Here is an 18329-nt window from a genome sequence, read left to right as displayed (position 1 = left end):
GGAAAAATGCAGAATTTGGTTTATTATACAATGTTATTCCAGGAGAATAAAGAAATAGGAAGACTCCTGACTATTTGTGAGCTTATAGGCAGTTCCTGAAGTCAGCGTGGCATCTAGAGTAAAACTACCCTTCTGAGACAGCAACAACTCCAAAAACACTTCTTCAAACAACAATGAACAGAAATTTGTGAAGTTGCCTGTATGAAGAAAGAATCACGCCTACCAGTTGTCTCTGTGGATGCTCACCTGAAGAGCAAGCCCATCCAACAAACAAGAAATGCATACCAATTTGAACTATATGTAATGCTTTGTGTGTGTGTGTGTGTGTGTGTGTAAATTCATATTGGCCACCACTATTGTGCTCAGAATTTAAAAAATAAACAAATGGAGGGGTGGGGAAGGTCTGAAAAGCTCACGGAGTCATCAGTTTTTGCCTTTAAAATATCTGAATATCAATTTTCTGCCAAGAATATGGAGTTCCCCAGAGATGGAAGATTTATTAACTGTCCAAAAAGTCCTCAGCTACTTCTTTAAAGACTTTAGCAAAAACGTTGTCCAGATATAACAATGTTAGAGTGTAAACACTCAGGTACCTGCTGCTTGAATTGCTGTTGTCCTTGCCCTCGTTGCTGAGGAAAGCACTTTTTTTCCCATCCAAACAGAACAAGAGCCCATGTATTTACTGAGCACTTTGACCTTTTCTGTAAATACACTACCATTCTTTTCACTTGTAGGTAAAACTGGTTTTCTGTGAATGTTTTTCTTTCTTTCTTACAAAGCTTTCTTCCTCATGGACTTATTGGTGCAGACTGCTCAAAGCAATGCCCAGCCATTCATATTTTTTGCTTTACATTCTTTTCCCACATAGTTTGGTTCGTAATTACTTCCAGCTTCAGGAAACAGGCTCTTTGAAAAGCACCAAATGTTAAGTTTTTAAACTTTGCTTGCACATAGCAAACCAAGTCATGATTCAGTCATATCTGTATTCCTGACTTCTAACATCTTTCTTTTCTTCATCTCCTGACATTGCATCTAATATAAGAGTCCCAAAGTCAGATAAAAGAGACACATGTTAGGAACTCATACAAGAATTCCAAAGTACCAAAATTGAAATGGAAATGAAATGAGCTAAGAAGAACAAACAAAGTGGGATAGCACTCAGATCCCAACCACACATGGGAAGTTTGATGTGGTGAACAAAAGGCCCAAGGACTGAATCACTGTGAATAGTTAGGATTCGTTTTAAAACAGTTGAAACGCTCCAACAATTAGGACAGATTGGAAGAGATTAAGTAGAAAGTCACTGATTGAAAGGCAAGGAAAAAAGTCTGAAATGAAGAAGGAATAAATAACCGAGTGTCAGGAAAATACCAACCCCGTGAAGTACATTAAGCAGCATAGGCACACCTGATGGTCGGCAGAACACAGCCATCACCCTCACTGGTGACTGCCTGCTTGACTTTACTCTCACACCAAGGACTGCAGAAATGAATACAGATAAATGGGAAGGGGAACCAGGCACAGAGAAAGCCCGGCATTCCAGCAAGTTCATTGCTTATTTTTACGGTGCTTAATGGCAAAGTAGCGCACATGGACACACACGAACCTTCAAAGCAACCTCCCACTCCAGAAACAAAGTGAGGGAAAGGGGCTCTATTTCTCTTCTTCGTTATTAAAGCTCTGAAGGAAAGAAATTTCAACAAACAGAAGTAATCTGTGTCTCCCCCCAGCCCCAACTCCCTCCGCTTTTACGGTCTTTTCAAAGACCAGATTAAGTTTCATTTGAGTTTGCAGGGTGAAGGTTGTTATTTCTGGCTTTCATTTTTATTTATTTATTTGACAAAGACTCCGTTTCTTTTGCTTTTGCTTTTGAGGATAACCTGGAAATTATCACAAATATTCAAACAATTTTGTTGCATCTCTCAAATCTGTAATACTGGAAAAAACACGTGAATAGCAGCACAAGACACTACTGTGCACAGAGCACATTGGAAAAAAAATATTCACTTTCATTATTGCCTACAAATCCCAGAACTATGCAATATAAACTGCATACCATATACTGTAAGAACACAGTCTATTAGGTACGTTAGCATTATGTTACTGCGATCAACCATAACGATCTCAATCATTTTCTAATTGGGAGGGGCTAGCTGTTTATTTTCCTTGTGATTCTACCTATTTAAAAAGTGAACCTTCTCAAATTAACACATAATATCCACTATCTAACTAACTGAATACTTTTGTTTTCACTTCCAGTGGTCCCAGTTGCCGGCAGTAAGCTCACGCACATTCCCTATCACTCACCAAGACATTCACACTATTCACATTAGTAATTTTTCCCTAGGGGAAAAAAACATCAAAGCCTGGGATGCTTCCTCCACCATTCATCAGCTGAGATTTTAATGCTGAGCGCTGACTACGGCAGCAGGTGGAGAGAACAGCCATCACTCAGGGTGGGCTTTCTTCTGGATAAAGTATTTCTGAAAGTAGCTTTAGAAGGATGAAGTTGAAATGAGGACAGAAGTGGCAGTGTGACCAGACTCTAGCTTCCATTGCACTGAGTAAGAGAATGGCATGCAGGCATGCAAAGCAAGTACAGAAGCACGAGGGCAACAACGCAAGGGAACAGCCCATAGATCACACAGGCTATGACAAAAAAAGATCTTTCCAAGTGCCATAGCAAGCAAACCTACATTTGTAACATGCCAAGGCATACTTAAAGTAACCATTAACAGCATTAAACCAAATACGAAAAGTGATAAACCAAAGAAGGACCACATAATCTTAAGCCAGGCGTCACTGAATGAACATTAAGACACCATCTATAATTAACTTCATGATCATACACTGATCCTCCTGCAGCACTGTCCTTACTCCCAGTGCAAATATAGAACCTGCTCAGAGCATGACTCAGAGCCCACAGTGAATGAGACTCCCGTTTCTTGGACCTGGCCAGCCTCAAAGAACTCCTACAATACAAATATTTAATAGTACTGAAAGCACGCAGCCCTTTTGCCAAGCACAGATGTTAGAAAGCAACTGCAAATCTTGGTGGCACCCAGTAATCCTCTGACTGACTCACTAACATGACTGATGGCCCTAAGTTGTTCAGAAATCGGTCACCCCTAAAAGGATTAAGACCTGTGAATTGGAATGTATTTGTTTCTATATAAGTGCACTTCCCTACACAACCAGTAAATATTGGATTTAAAGCTTTCAAAATGGTATGTAGCTCTGCTGCTTGGGAAACTGCCTCACCTGGGAGAAAAAGATTCCATCAGCCTGTTTGTGTACTTTGAGCATATCTGGGCTTGGTATTGTAGCTTTGGCGATGATGCTATGGCTGGTACAAACAAAACTAAAAGATCAGCTTCTTTTGCAACACATCTTTTCACTAATCTGGTCCTGAGGAGCTTCATGGATCATTTTGACTGTGAGAAAAACTAATTCAGAAACCATCCTGCCTGCAGATGTCTGCAGCTTTCCATTCATCCAGCAGTTCACTACCAATCCCTACCTGGAAACTACCCACTCTTTTAGAAGGCAAAGGGCTTCCCAGTGCAGAGTCAGCCTAAGGATGGGCAGTGGAAAGGAAGCAGCTTTCTTCTTGAAGTTCTCTTGACAAGCTCAGAGTAACAAGACTTCTGGTCAGAACCCATCTTTTCCATTTCTTAAGAACTTCCCATCCCCTTCCAGATGAGATTCCTGGTCACAGCAGCTGGGATCCCCAATCCCGTAGCAAGGCATGCATCAGACAAACACTTCCCAAAGAAAACATCTATGTATTTCTGACACTTTCTTTCGCAAGCAAATAAATCTGTCTTCCTTACCGCATCTACAAACTCAAAGAAAGCCACTGAGCAAAACCATCACATTGCTGTAATCATGACAAAATGCATTGCATCTCTATAGTATGCCTTGGGTACTGTCAAGGTAAAGGATAATGAAGCAATAATAAATGAAATAAATAAATAAAATGAAAGATGCAAAAGTAAGTGGACTTATTACTATTATTGCTATTCATTTCTGTCAAATGCTTTCCCCTATATATCGTGATTTAAAAGGCAGGTGGAAGCATTTAAGTTTTATTGCAAATCTATCTTTGTAGAAAGTGTTACTCCTCCAAGTCAGCACTTTAAATGACATTAAGTAACACAACCAGCCAGGAACAGATTTGGAACAAATGAAAGATTAAAAGATTAAAAAAAAAAAAAAAAAGAGAGAGAGAGAAAACTAATTGTTGCCCCAAGTGCTTCAAGTCACACGACGTTCTCACATGCTGTCAATTAAGTCAACTCTATAAAGTTATGATCTCTGGCAAAATTCCACCAGAACGATTATATCACAACAGACATAATTGAATTATTTCTGCCAATAAAGTCACCAGCGCAGAACTTATTATCCCTTTTAACTCTCTGACTAAGTTGTTGTTAACCAGAAAGTCCTTCTGCCATTGTATGATCTTGAGTAAAAGTCACAGAGATAACACGTTTTAAACCATTACATTCCTCTGACTTGTAAGTATGCTCTCTTGCTAGTGAAAATGATCAGCACAGTTCTGCTTGGGAGGCATCTCTGCAGGTCAGCAGGTCCACTCCCAAAGCAGGGCCATATTCACTTCCATAGAACAAAAACCCACCAGCCTAAGGCTACGTGTCTTCACCTATGTGGCAGTCAATGAAAAATCTTGTTTTTAATCGAAGATAACAGACAGCCTTTATCACAGGGAGTTTGTTTGTAAAAATATTTAGATGCTGGAAGCCCTCCAGCAGGTAAAAACCTCACTTGGCTTCACGCTGAAGTGTAAGAAGGAACAGGCTGCATCTCAAAGAGCTGTAACCTAAGCAGAGAAGTCAGCAAAGAAGAAAGATTGTAACAGAGGTATGAAGTCAAAGAAAGCTCAATGAGATTTGTTAGAAGTAACAGAACAGGACAGTGAAGACAGCAGAAAAGGAGAAGGAACAACAGAAACTGTAGCTTAGACACAGCACAGGATGATGATATCCAAACCCAGTATATCAAAAGTGTGAGGGAAGTCACCGAGTTGCATTTTCAATACATCAGTCACTAACAAAAAGAAAAATAGCCAGAGTAATAAAAACCCAAAGCCACTGTTCTCTTACCAACACCAAAATGTTCATTCAGAAGTCAATTACCCTCTTAGCACTAAACTCAAAACTTTGATGTTACACCCAGTGAGTACAGGAAACTCCTTAAAACATTAAGGACATGTTTTTATATTAACATGATCCATGATACAGGTGACGCATCCTCAAGTAATTAAAAGCCACCGATTGCCTCAATGTCGTTTAGGCAGTAGGGTCAAGTTTCTCATAGTCTTTTTGCTCCTGATGACAAAATTTCTCTGTCTACTGACCTCAGAAACAGAGACACTGGTGACCCCTAGTGTTAGGAGGTTCAGTTCAGTTCGACAGATTATGGCAAAAACCACAAAGAACTTCATCCTTCAGTTTTCCTCTGTCACTCCTGCTAACTCCTATCAAGCTCCATTTTAGAAACAGAAACGGTAGTACCCATTTTTTAAAGAAACAAATGGAAAGGAATCAAAGTTCTAAACATCTCAAGTAAACTGTAGAGGAGGACAGACATTCCTCCTGTTTTCAATTTCTTTTATACATTTCCTCTCATTTAGAAGATGCCTGTCTAGGATAGGACACTTACAGCAGACTGGCAGGCATGGCTTCACGTGGACATTCATAGCTTCTTGATAAGTCATTAAGAAATTAATGATAGCAAACCTCAATCCAAGGCAGCTCGCACAGTGTAAGCCATGAAGCCCTAATTGCCTGGCTGCCAAAGGCCGTGGCAGTCCCATATACTCCAGTGAGCCACCCAAGTGACATAAGGGTTGCTTGCAACAGAAATCTGTAACTACAGAAACAAAGAAGATAGAGCCATACTCACAATTTTGAGTCCAGGTTCAAGAGAAAGCCCAGTTTGTCATACTCTGGAAAACAAAAGCAAGGGACACAGCGTTATAAAAACTGCAACTGCCTCCTTTCCAAAAGGCACCCAAACAAAACAGCAGCATGTCTTCACAGAAGGGCAATAATTATTTCTAACTGAAAATAGATGTATTAGAATTGCCAGTTGCTAGCAGCTGCTATAACTGATTATTTTTACATAAAAGTATTCCCAAACTATCACTGCTGAATCTCCAGCAAATACTGCAGCATTTGGGCCATGAATAACTTAGAAATGATCAGAATTAACTGAAATATCTCTAGTCAAAATAGTGAAGCAAAGCCTGCAATTTTATGACAAATACTTGTCCTAGGTCCTGAAGCAGTGGATCTCTCACATGTTTTTTGATTCCTTGCATGTTCCAACACATGATTTCATAATCAAGCATCCTTCTTCAAGACAGAATCACACACAGAGGCAAAAAATCTCATATCATGTTCAAGTGGTGTTGTTTAACAGGCTTCAACAGGGAACAGTCAGAGACATTCAGGGTGAAAACTTTGTTTCTGTAAATCCTGTATAAGGTAAGCTTTGCATTCACCATCTTTGCATACACAGTCATCTTTAAACCGAGTACTCTGTACAACAGATTAAGCTCTGAGAATTCACATTAGATACACACAAAGCCAGAAAGGCGCAGCATCCTTCTTCTATCGGGTACTGCATGCTCCAGGGACTCCTCACACTGAGGACCGCTGGGTCTCACTACGACAAGGTAAAAGCTAACACAAAAGTAACAGATAATCCCCCAATCACTCAGGCTGTATTAAACCAAAACAAAACAGACCAACAAATAAAAATCCCCACATTCTTTCAGGAAGAGTACAGTGGAAACAGAGGTTTGTGTTCCTCATGAAACAACACAGGAATTTCTTCTGAAGTTTACCCAGAAACTTTCTCTGTGTCACCACTTACTGGCAGAAGGGGAAAGCCTAGCCACATATCAAAGACAAAATGATTTCTCTGGGCAGGTCAGTAGAATTTGCATTATTAGTTTCAAATCTGTTAAGATTTAATTCCAGATTTAAGGGAAGAATCACATAACTCAGCTAACAGAAGCTGCACAACACGTGCACTCAGCCTCAGCACGTTCTATCCATCCCCTGCCAGCACCTGCTCTGCCACCCACCATCCCCACTGTACCCAACATGAGAAATGCACCTGTGTCTCCCTCCTCCAATTCCCACATCCTGAAAGTTGTGTTGCCCCCCAGTGTTGCTTTCCTTCCAGTTTTCTCCCACCTTACTCCTCCTACAAGAAATCATTTCCTGTCCAATCCTACCTCCTCCAAAGGAAGGTCTGGGAAAAATCATGCTTTCAATTTTTATTAGCCCTTCCTCCTTCCAAAAACACCCATCTGTACAAACAGCAGAGATTTACCCATTTTATTTATTTATTTTACAAAGGAAAACCACCGACAAACCCATCATCATTCTTACCCCAACTCCAACTTCTTCCCAACAAGAAATACAACTAGAGGAAATGCAACAAGAGATGCATCACCTCGTAACTATAACAGCATCCTGAGCTTTCTGCTAACTCAGCATTTCATAAGCTCTGCGACCAAAGCACCAGAAAACAAACACATACTAAACTCTACACACAGCTGACATACACTCACTTCAGCCTTCCATAAGATTTACTTTTTGTTTGTTGCTTGCTCTTTGCTATCCCTTGGTTTAATGTTTTTACTTTTGATGTAGTGGCCTTCAGTTGTGCCAGTAGAGGTTCAGGTTGGACGTTAGAAAAAATATCTTCTCAAAAGTAACAGTGCTGCAGTGGCACAGCTGCCCAGGGAGGTGGTGGGGTCACCGTCCCTGGAGGCATTCCAGAACCCTGGGGATGTGGCACTGAGGGCTGTGGTCAGTGGGCACGGTGGGGTGGGCTGGATGATCTTAGTGGTCTTCTCTAACTTTGCTGGTTATATGATCCCGTGTTCAGTGATGACTATACTAACAGAGACACAGAACAATCTTGTAAAATTTAAGTCATCTATCTTAGGAAAGTCGCTTTCCAAGATAAAATACCAACCATAACAACACAACATCGCTGGTCTCAAAGTTGAGGCACAGGCGCACTGTCTACTTTCAGTAGGACACAGTCCATCCTTTCAAGCTGTAACATCAGACCCAGAAGCACAAGCCCCTCCTGACCCAGGCTGGAAAGTGGCACAAACTGAGGCAGACAAGGAAACACTGCCCTCATCACCAGCCACTGCACACTCACAGCCTGATCTTTTCCTGGGCAGCCTAATCTAGTGTTTGGCAACCCTGTTCATGGAAAGGGGGTTGGAACTGGATAGCCTTTAAAGTCCTTTCTAACCCAAGCCATTCTGTAATTCCATAAAGTCATGGCATCACTGTTGGCTGGAAAAGGTATCTCCATCACATGTTGTTTCTCCTCAAAGTAAAACATTAGAAGCCTGGAAGTTATGAGTTCAAAGTTAGCTTCATGTTTAACATAAATCAACTGTTACGGATGCTCAGTGCCATTTGGCTATGTCCCTTTTGGCCACTGTGCTCCTAGTGACTGCAGCACATAGAGGTACAGTCCATGTGCTGGCAGGAAGTGGTCTGGAATCGCAAAAGACCGATAAAAACCCAAATACATGAAAAAAGCCAAAATGCACATAGCCCAGCTGCAGGAACAGGCAATTCTTGTCTGGAGTTATGCGTGTAATTTAAAACACAATAAAACACAGACCCAGTAAATCAAAATACAACTGCAGTGAAAATACAGTATGATCAGGGTGTGATGACAACAGATGGGCTGTGCTGATCATACCCCCCCATTAGGGGAAGAGGATAGTCCCATTCCTGCCCTTCCCTCCCACGGAAACACCATCTATAAGAGCCTGTCCTGGCACTTATGCATGTCCTAGCCTGAAGGTTTCTGCCACTTCTCATCACCTTGTTCAAAGCCTCACTCACCAAGTTAGCTAGCTGATAGGCAACAACATTCTTCTATATTCTTCACTTCCTCCTCATTTGCAGTGGGTTAAAGACTACTAGAAGAAAATGGAAAATAAGAGCCAGAGAGTACGAGACAGAAATGTTCCAGCACCTCCAACTAACTCAGCCCTGATGAGCACGTTACCAAGGTGTGACATCAGCCCTTCCACAAGAAGAACATTATGGATGAGTCAGAACAAGACTGCACCTTCTCAGCCCACGAGGCTGAGCCTGTAAATCCCATGTGATAAAAATAACAGCACCATGAGAGAACAAGGAGATCAGAGGACACTTCCTCACTTGTGCTAGGAAGCTACAGATCTCAGCTGACAAAGTGGTGTACAGAAGCACAGAAATCAATGAACACGGGGAGTAAGTTTCACCACATGGCCATACGAGTAAGAGGTCTGCTAAGGTCAGAAAGAAAATGTGTGTCTATCCTTCCAGGAAGATCAGCATTGAATAACAATTTAATAACTGACAGTGGTGTTTTTGTAAAGTATGTAATAAGGGTTATATGAACAGAAGTACAGTCAAACCATAACAGTTTCTATAAATGATGCTAATTGCATGCCAAATTCCATGCTTGCATTAATCTGGAAGTTTCATCCAAGTATTCCACAGAAATCTGAGCACCAGGCAGCGAGTAAGAAACGCAACGTCAAATGTCTCCATACAGACCACCCAAAAAGCCAGACGGCTTTGATATCAATCAAGTTTTCAATTTGCATTTTGCATCTGTAACCATATAGCTGCATGCATAACGTGCAACATTTTCCACTTATGCTACTAATTGAAATCAACATTCCAAGCATTAACTTGGCTCACTGGTTTTATCCTTCCAAACCACTGTAAATGATTTCACCAACCCTTGGGCACTGTCCCTGCAGCACTCAGCTACTTAGAAGCAAGGTACAAATAACTTTGCCTACAAAAGCAGAAAATTAATACAAACTTCTTTTTAAAAAGATGGGCTAAATGAAGCACTAAATCTCTCTTGTAATGCAAAGAGAGGAGGGAAGGCAGAAAGTTCAATTGTAGCTGTTTTATTCAAGATGCTTGTGCTCACCAAAGGAATCTGTACGACACTCGGGAGACAGAAGTGCTTGTAGAACAGCTCAGACCACCCCGACACTTCTCATCCTGCCCAGTGCAATTCAGCCTCGGTGGAATTGAGGCCTTGAGCTGAACTAAGCCTTGGTTGTTGTTCACATGCTCTACATCTGCGGCAAAGGCCAGGTAAAATGACTGATTCTGCAATGAAAAAGGGTCCAACACTTCACATTGACCTTAGATGAAGAAAGCACATATGGACAGTGACGAAAGTTCAGCTGCAGTTCTGCTAGACCTCAAGAAACAAGAATGAACTGATGAAAAAAAGTCATATACAACGCATCAACTGCAACGGAAGGGGGAAAAGTTTTCTTTCAGGGTTAAAAAAATACTGATCAGGATTAATGAGCAACAATAGACAAACAAGGGCTGAACGCTGCATCCTTTCCTTAGGATTTTCACTTTAACCTGTTCAGGGGAAAAATCTTCCTGATGAAAGCATTATTTTCTGAGACTGAGTAACTACAAAAGAATCGGATTGTAAGGGACAGAAGGAACTGAACTGAAGCCACACTTGGGCTCCTCAGCCCTGTCCTTTCGAAGACTGCATCTCCATCCCTTAAAGCCCATGTTCCACTTCTCCCCTAATCCAATTTACTCTTCTACATCAAGACTAATACGGAGAGTATTTTCTTAATTACTGGTACCATATTTTGAAGATGTTGGTTTTTTTTTATTTCACATTATTTAAAATTTTAACTAAAACGCTCAGGAAACAAATGTGAAATGTGCTCTCCCTCCCTGTATAGAAGATTTCAGCCCAAATGGTTAATGCTGAACAATATCTGCAGCAGCAAAAGGCAGGAACTGTAGAGCAGCACTCAACACAGGCAGCAAAGAAAGCTTGGTAGTTCAGATCTATTAAAACTCTTCAATCTGTGCAAACTAATCTAAGGATACTCACCCTGCTGCACCAAGCTCAGTATTCATTAGATACTGGAACTGATTAAAATTGCCCTATCTAGTGGAAAGAGATACTTCAAGCACCATCAGCACAAGAACTCAAACCTGTGAGATCAAAGTACAGAAATGGAAAAGTCCCTCCTCAGTCACAAACCCCCACATCCCCTGGTGACACCTAAAGGCTCGAGAATATTACCTATTTTCTCAGATTTAATACAGCAAAAGGAAGCAATTTCCACATCTACATCTTCACGTTGTTTTGTGGGCTTTTATTTTCCCCCCCCTCTTGTAATTCTTGACTGGGGCTCCCAAAGACACCTGGCCCAGTTTTACAGCCTGAAGAAAGCAATACAGCAGAGGGATCTCCTTCGTTAGGAACTGAAACTACATTACTCATCCCCCAGGCACACGAAGAACAAATAAGCGATCACTTACAGGTCTTTTGCCTGCTGATCTTCCCTCCAAAATAGGTAAAATAAAGAAAAAAATAATAAAAAAGGTGACACTCTAGCACATTACATTATGTTAAGGGTAACCAAAGCCTTTCATAAAGTGTATATCTGCTGACAATTTTTTCCTAATGAACCTATAGCAACCTCCAAAGATAGAACAGCGATAGATTGCTCTAAGAAATCTATGGAAGACTACAACAGGAAGATTAAATATTTCCTCCTGAACTACATATGCCCTTTTTCTCTTCCTAGGGAGTCATCTGTTTAAAGCCAGACTGCAATCTTTGCTAAATAAGCAGTTGTTTCATTTACTGTCATGTATTCACGTGGCTAATGGAGTTAATGCTGCCCCAACTGAATCTTCTGAGATATTCTTTATTTTAGAAATTGTATCGTATTTCCTAATAAAAGTCAAGAACAATATTAACAAAACAGTAATCTATTGGCTTTTAGTGACCTACAGGATATACTGACTCGATGGGAAAGAGATGCCACACGATAGAGAAAAATCCCATTAAAGTATCTGTATTTCAAGGTATTTTTTAGGCCACTTCTTGGCATTTGCATCTCAGGTCATTCACAGCTGTATTTTCAATTGGAGGAAAAGAGCATAAATGGGAGTAAGATAGATGATGATACTGAACATGCTGGCAAAGTCACGTAAGGACTGTGTAACTAATACATGACAGCCCTTGGCACAGTCTCAAGCAGCTCCCACAGTCTACAGCTCAAAGAAGCAAAGAATGAAGCAGAACATCATTAATCAGAAATGAAAAGAGAAAAACATTTTTTGCCAAATAAAGCCACTAAATCCATCAGGGCTTTAAAAAAAGATCTTCCTATTTATTCTCTGCTTTACAGGAATACAGAAAAATACAGCATATTAAGCCCACCTCTTCTATCCCAACAGTGCCAACAGTGTTAAGTGATGGGCTGACATGCAACATGGAAAAAGATTAAAAGCAAACACAAAAACAACACACAAACCACAACAGCTCCAAAGGTACATTAAAATTGTTTTCCTCAAACCAAGACCACCTACCAGAGCCTCGTAAATTCTTTTAACGTAGTATCTGAATTAATTTAATTCAGCTTAGAAACCAAGATGAGCAGATTGAAGGATATTTCTGAAACCGATCAACAGAACTTGTAGTTGCATCCACTGGTACTGGCAGACCTACATGGGAAAAGCCAAAGAACAGCACAGCATCTTCTGCAGGTCACCACTGCTCTTCTCTAGGAACCTGTCACTATCCTGCCAGCTTGGTTCCCAGCCATCTCAGCTGTATGCCTGCTCTAGCCTCATCCACACCACTCTCCACCTAAAACGTAGGAAAACAGTCGCTATTTTCACTCTGGTGTATTTTGAAGGATATGCATGTAATTCTTCTATTGAGGCTTAGCAAAGAAATATTTTACATGCTTGCTCTCATGCACAGGAGGCAGAAGAAGGATTAAATACAGCGAGAGTATACATTTAGCTACCATGGTCATCCAGTGTTAGATATGCTAGCAACTGGGGCTCAATAGCCCTAGCTCTCTGCTGCAAGCAGATGAAACTTAGGTCTACTCAAACACTGTGTCCTGCTTAGTGTTTCCCAAGTTCAGGGCATGAAAACCACCCCTTCTGAATCAGTTTTAGCTGAAGCACCAGCCTGCACATCACATCAAGCATTCACCTTTGCTGCTCAAACTTTTGTTTTCCAAAGGAAGGGGCAATCTGTCAGCTAACCACAAAAGCACCTGGGTACAAGAAGGCAGGAGCTCACAGAGCTCAGGCTCACCACACAACATTGGACTGTTATGTCTGTAGGCATCCTTCCATGAAGGATAACTTAAGGTTTAACAGCCAGGTGATATTCTGAACACTAAGTTCAGAAAGTTTTATGCAGAGTAACCAGATTCCCAGCCTTAGTGAAAACCAAGATCTGCATGGGACAAAGAATTAAGTGGAGGTGAACAGCCAGCTCCAATAAATACAGACACTGCAACAAGACATTGCCCTTCACACAGCATGATTAACAATTATGAAAGAGCAATTCTAAAAGCTCTTTGGTATGCAAATAAAAGTCAAGTGTACTAGTTCTAAACAGCGTGACTATTTTAAACAGCAAATATATTACTCACAGCTGTTGAAATGTGACTGATAAAGAAAAGGGTATATGTATTTGTGTTACACAGTATGCAACTTTTGCCCCTTCTTACCCCGACCTGAAAAGTCACCTACTGGGAATGGCTGGGTCTGCAGCTGCCATTGTCTCTTTGGGCTCTTTCTGGGCTCTGTCTTTTCCTGGGTCTGCAGCAAGGTGAGATGGGATGGACAGCGGAAGCACAATGGCCACAGCTTTTCTCTCTCTCCTTCCTGTTCAACAAGGAAAGCTATCCCTCAGTCAGACAGACATCACACATCTTATTACACATATCAGTTCAGAGCAAGCTGGTTCCCAGAACAATGAATGCAAAATACTTGATACGAAGGCAATAAACATACAGCTTTCTGGGATATTTTTGAGCCTCCCTTCTCAAATAAGAGAATGTTCTTCATATTTCTTCAATGAAGAAATTCAATCAGGTTGCACAGTACAACAAAAGATCAAATTTTACAGTCTTATTCCTACCCAGCCCAAGCCTGCATTGCAATGCACAAGCAGAGCAAAGAGCAGCGTTCTCCAAACAGACTCAGTTTGCTGGCTCACATGAGCATTGTCTCCCAACCCGCTCCTATCAGCACTCCACAAAACACAGAGCAGCAGTTGAATTTCTTTTTTATAAATAGATGGATGACTCTGTTGGTAGCATCAGAGCACAACGTATGTGATTAATTCCAAAGATACCCTCCACTGGAAGCTCTCCACAGGATTAACTGCTTTCACATCAGTCAGAAGCCAAAAAGTATTAGAAAGAAAATATATATACATATATATATATATATATATATATATATATATATATATAGTGGGTGATATTTCAAAGTTTTGCTCCAGGACAAATTCTGGTCTCTGTTGTACCAGTATCAATCCAGCATAACTCCAGTAAAGGCATGCTGATTCAGGCTTACTCAGCTGTAAGCAAAACAAAATACTGCCCTGAGTTTTATTCCCAGATTTCTTACTTCAAACCTACATAACTTCACCCCCTCCCAGATAGAAGAAGCCATCATCCAGTACAGAAGAAGGTAGGCAGCAACATATTTCAGTTGTGACTGATCCACATTAGCAGAAGGGAGGTAAGAGAGGTTCTTTCTCTCCATTCGCATGGCAATCCACACCCTGAGTTACCATGCAACCACAACAGACCAACTTCCAGCTACAAGTTTTAGGGAGTGATGCAGAGAGAGCAGAAAGCATTTGGGCACTGTAAACAAAGCAAGTTACTACCACTAGTTCTAGGGTTAGTAAACCAGAATTGCATCCAAGCTTTGTTAGTGTCAGGCAGCAGGCTCTCTTTCAAACTGTGCAGGCAGCCGACAGGTGCTATGTTGGAAGGCAGCATGTTCCTCCTATGAGCCTAGGAAAGGCTACTAACCAAGATATAATGTGAAATCTTTGCTTGGATTATATTTTCTTTTCTGCGAGAGAGTAAATAACCTCATCTTTTCAGTGCTGAGGGGTTTTTATATCATGACAGTAATTCTTAGCTTTTCCCTTGCAGTTTACATATCATTATGTATACACTGTAAACTGAATTTTATCGACTGGTGCTCGCTATTGTGTGGCCTTGGCTACAGCTCATGTATTACCAATAGCCAAAAGGATAGTTACTGGTTTCATGCGCCTCCAACACAAAAGAATTTTTGATTTCTGATTCAGTTGAATTGAAGGTCATGCCCGGGTTCCAAAGGAAATAAGGTCGGGCAGCATTTGCCTTGGGGTTTGATAATGCTGGTCATCTTCCAAACAGAAAAAGTTTCCAACCCTATTTGTTGAGCTACGACTCTTTTGCTTTCTCCTTCCTGGAAGCGATCCTGATTTCTTTCCCCAAATAACTCAACTGTTTATTTAACTGAGAAACTCTCCCAGTAGCTGGAACAGTTTTTCTTCAGCTGGCGGGTGACATCATCTTCATGCCTTTCACATAAGAAAAGCAGCACTAACGCACGTAACGCAGCCAGGTTGTCTTCCTAGCTGGGCAGTGGAAGTGGTCCCACACATTAGCCCTTATTTCACACTAGGACTAACTTAAAACTTCCTCTAGGACCTATTCATCCACCATGGGTTACCTGCCTCCCAACATGGCTACCGTGTCCTATCAAACAGAAGCCTTGTCATGAGGTGGGAGAGATAGAAGAAGGCAATGTTGTACCTGAGCCTATCGTATGTCCAACGGAGTCAAAGGAAAGAACCACTGAATCTGTAACACAAGAGTACAAGTTCATTTTCCCCTTTTCCTTAGTACCGTTTCTTGCTGTAAGATTTTCTTGCTATTTTTCTTTAATATGCCCTGATGCTTCATTGCACGAGGAAACAGAAGAACTTCATCATCAGCCAGCCAACCAGCAGTCATCTAACAACAGCAGAACACTGGAGAAGGCAACAAATGATGAGGTCATTACCCAACAAAGTAGCTATAACTTATTCACTTAGACACAATTTTATTTTCAATGTTTGGTTGACCTTGCCAGAACCGAACCATAACACTTTTCTCTGACTGCAGAGTTCTTATCGAATACATTATCGTCTTTTTGTCCTCATTTAGATACTTCTTTATTGAGATCAGCTCTTCCCCAATGACGTTTGCTAAGCCAAGTATTTTGTGCTTGCTTCCCACATCCTTAATTGAGCTAGAGACTCCCATCTGAACACATTTCAATTACCACCCTTCTCCTTTGCTCTGTTTGCAGGAAGGGTGCCAAGTACCAAGCAAATATAGCCTCTGCTTGATGCCATTTATTGTGCCACATGGGGATCACGTCAGATACTAATCACAGTCACCATGACAGCTATAGCTCATCAGTGGGTGACCGCGACTTTCAGCCATTGGTTCACGTGATGAAGCCTGTGACTGTAGAACCGCAGCTAAATGTATGGATTGAATTCCTCAAAGTTTCTTTGCAATTTAAGCCTTGGAGGAGATCACCTGATTACATCACTTGCAGCATCACAGCAGTGGCTTCCATGCAAGCCCTTAGCACAAGCTAAAATAATCATCAGGAGCAGAGTTGGTGCGCCAAAAAGAGATGGGGCATCACCTACATTTGGGCAGGCAATGATCACAGACACTGACTGTTACCCAGCTCAGCTGAAAGTAACTTGACACGGGACCATCCCAATGGGCTTTCTATGCAGTATATCATCAGCACACTTATTTTCCGAATCTTACAAATGTAATTAAGTGCTAATAAGAAAGTTTTTAAAAATCAATACAGTCAAACCATTCATCTAACTGGTTTTAAAACAATTGAAAGAATTAATAATCATAGAAAACTAGGTCTGCTCTGTCCCAGATCCAACAATGTGGTAGTAACACTTCGAAAAAATAGTGGGGAAAAAAAAAAAGATTACTAGTCTCAAAACTTGTTCCAATAAAAATAAAAATCCATCTGGACTTAACAACTGCATTTCCCCTATTGGGAGTAAAACTCAGACATTTTTGTATTATTCTAAATAGCGAGGGGTTTAATTCACTTTAACTGTGTTAAATTCATCTGCCATCAATTAGTTCTGAAGTATCTCTGTGGGGCTCTACTTGTAAAAAACTGTTGAGATTTTTATCAGCATAAAATATTGCTTTGTAGCTTATGCCAATCTTCAACGTCACTCATTTTCCCCAATATATATTTTGGGCATGAAATATTAGGTCTTATCTAAGAACAGCTGAAAAGCGTCGCAAGCACCAAATTAATGTAATTCTTGTCACCTGCAGAAATGGTATAATGTTTCAGTCCCTTCACTGAGAACATTATCACCTTTCCACGAGCAAAAAGAATGACACTGAATTGACAAAGCTGAGCCTGCACTGGGGTCAGCTCCCCACAGTGTGAGTGATTTCAGAAACCACAGATCTTTATTAAAGCACTGTGCTTATTTCTGGCGCTAGCGCTTCTAAAGGGGAGAAGCTATAAAAGTGCAGAGGGTTGAGAAAGCCATCATGTGTCACCACAGCTCAGCAATAATGCACGACTTTGGGCTGTGTGCTCCACACTGCCAGGCTTTTACATCTGTTTTCACATTACCTTTCATCTTTTTTTTCACTGGATACAGCAGTTTAAAAAAGAATAAAAGCAAAAAAACAAACACACAAATCAAAAACCAAGATATGGCTTAAACCAAATGTCATCCTGGATCTGATCCAGCCCATCAGGAGAAACAAAGATGGCACTCAGTGCCAGAAATAACAACATCTGAGACCTCGTCAGCTTTGGGTCACCCTGAGGCCAAGAAGAACCAGCAAGCCCCTCTTCCAGGAGGGCTGAAACACAAGGATTCCACTCGGTTTGGGAGAAAGAAGCTCCAAGACAAACTACAGAGACTCAGCTCTGCTCCAGGAGCAGACTTAACTCCGTTCCAGCAATCCTCTAGACTTGCTTTTGAAGGAACACAACTGCATTTGCACAGCCCTGTCCTGAAGTAAAAAAATCTTGCTACTTGGAGATGGATCCATATGTTGCTACCATGCAGGCCCAGGAAGTCACCCAGGTAAAGGATTGATTGCATTTCTGGGCAAGGACTGCTCTTCAGAAGTCCCTGATCCTCACCTCCCATCCACACATGCACGCACCATTTTCAGCCCAGCATCTCTTGTCCTGGTGGGCACAGCAGGGACGGGTTGGCAGTTGGACTAAGTGATCTTAGTGGTCTTTTCTAACCTTAACAAATCCATGCTGCTGTGTCTCCTGCAAATCCTTCTTTGTTTGGCTAAACGTGAGCTTTCCCACGGCCTGGACAACTCTATGGCAGAGTCCCATCCTCAAAGAGTCAGAAGA

The 18329-nt window shown here is 41.2% G+C and overlaps 1 protein-coding gene across 5 annotated transcripts in view; it reads right to left on the bottom strand.

Annotated features, from left to right (window-relative positions):
- ST3GAL3 (ST3 beta-galactoside alpha-2,3-sialyltransferase 3) overlaps window positions 1–18329 on the bottom strand; it is a 142952-nt gene that overhangs the window by 99829 nt on the left and 24794 nt on the right. For 2 of the 5 annotated variants that reach the window (XM_072343056.1, XM_072343058.1), the window contains one exon: window positions 5929–5971. In XM_072343056.1, coding sequence (XP_072199157.1) covers window positions 5929–5971 — 43 coding nt within the window. Of the gene's footprint in view, window positions 1–5928; window positions 5972–13634; window positions 13770–15709; window positions 15758–18329 lie in introns of all 5 variants that reach the window. The other 3 variants (XM_072343053.1, XM_072343054.1, XM_072343055.1) reach the window with 3 other exon arrangements.

This window comes from Excalfactoria chinensis, chromosome 8, assembly GCF_039878825.1.
Source record: "Excalfactoria chinensis isolate bCotChi1 chromosome 8, bCotChi1.hap2, whole genome shotgun sequence".
NCBI lineage: Eukaryota > Metazoa > Chordata > Aves > Galliformes > Phasianidae > Excalfactoria > Excalfactoria chinensis.
The sequence above is the reverse complement of the archived record's forward strand: the minus strand, read 5'-3'. Positions and strand labels throughout refer to the sequence as shown.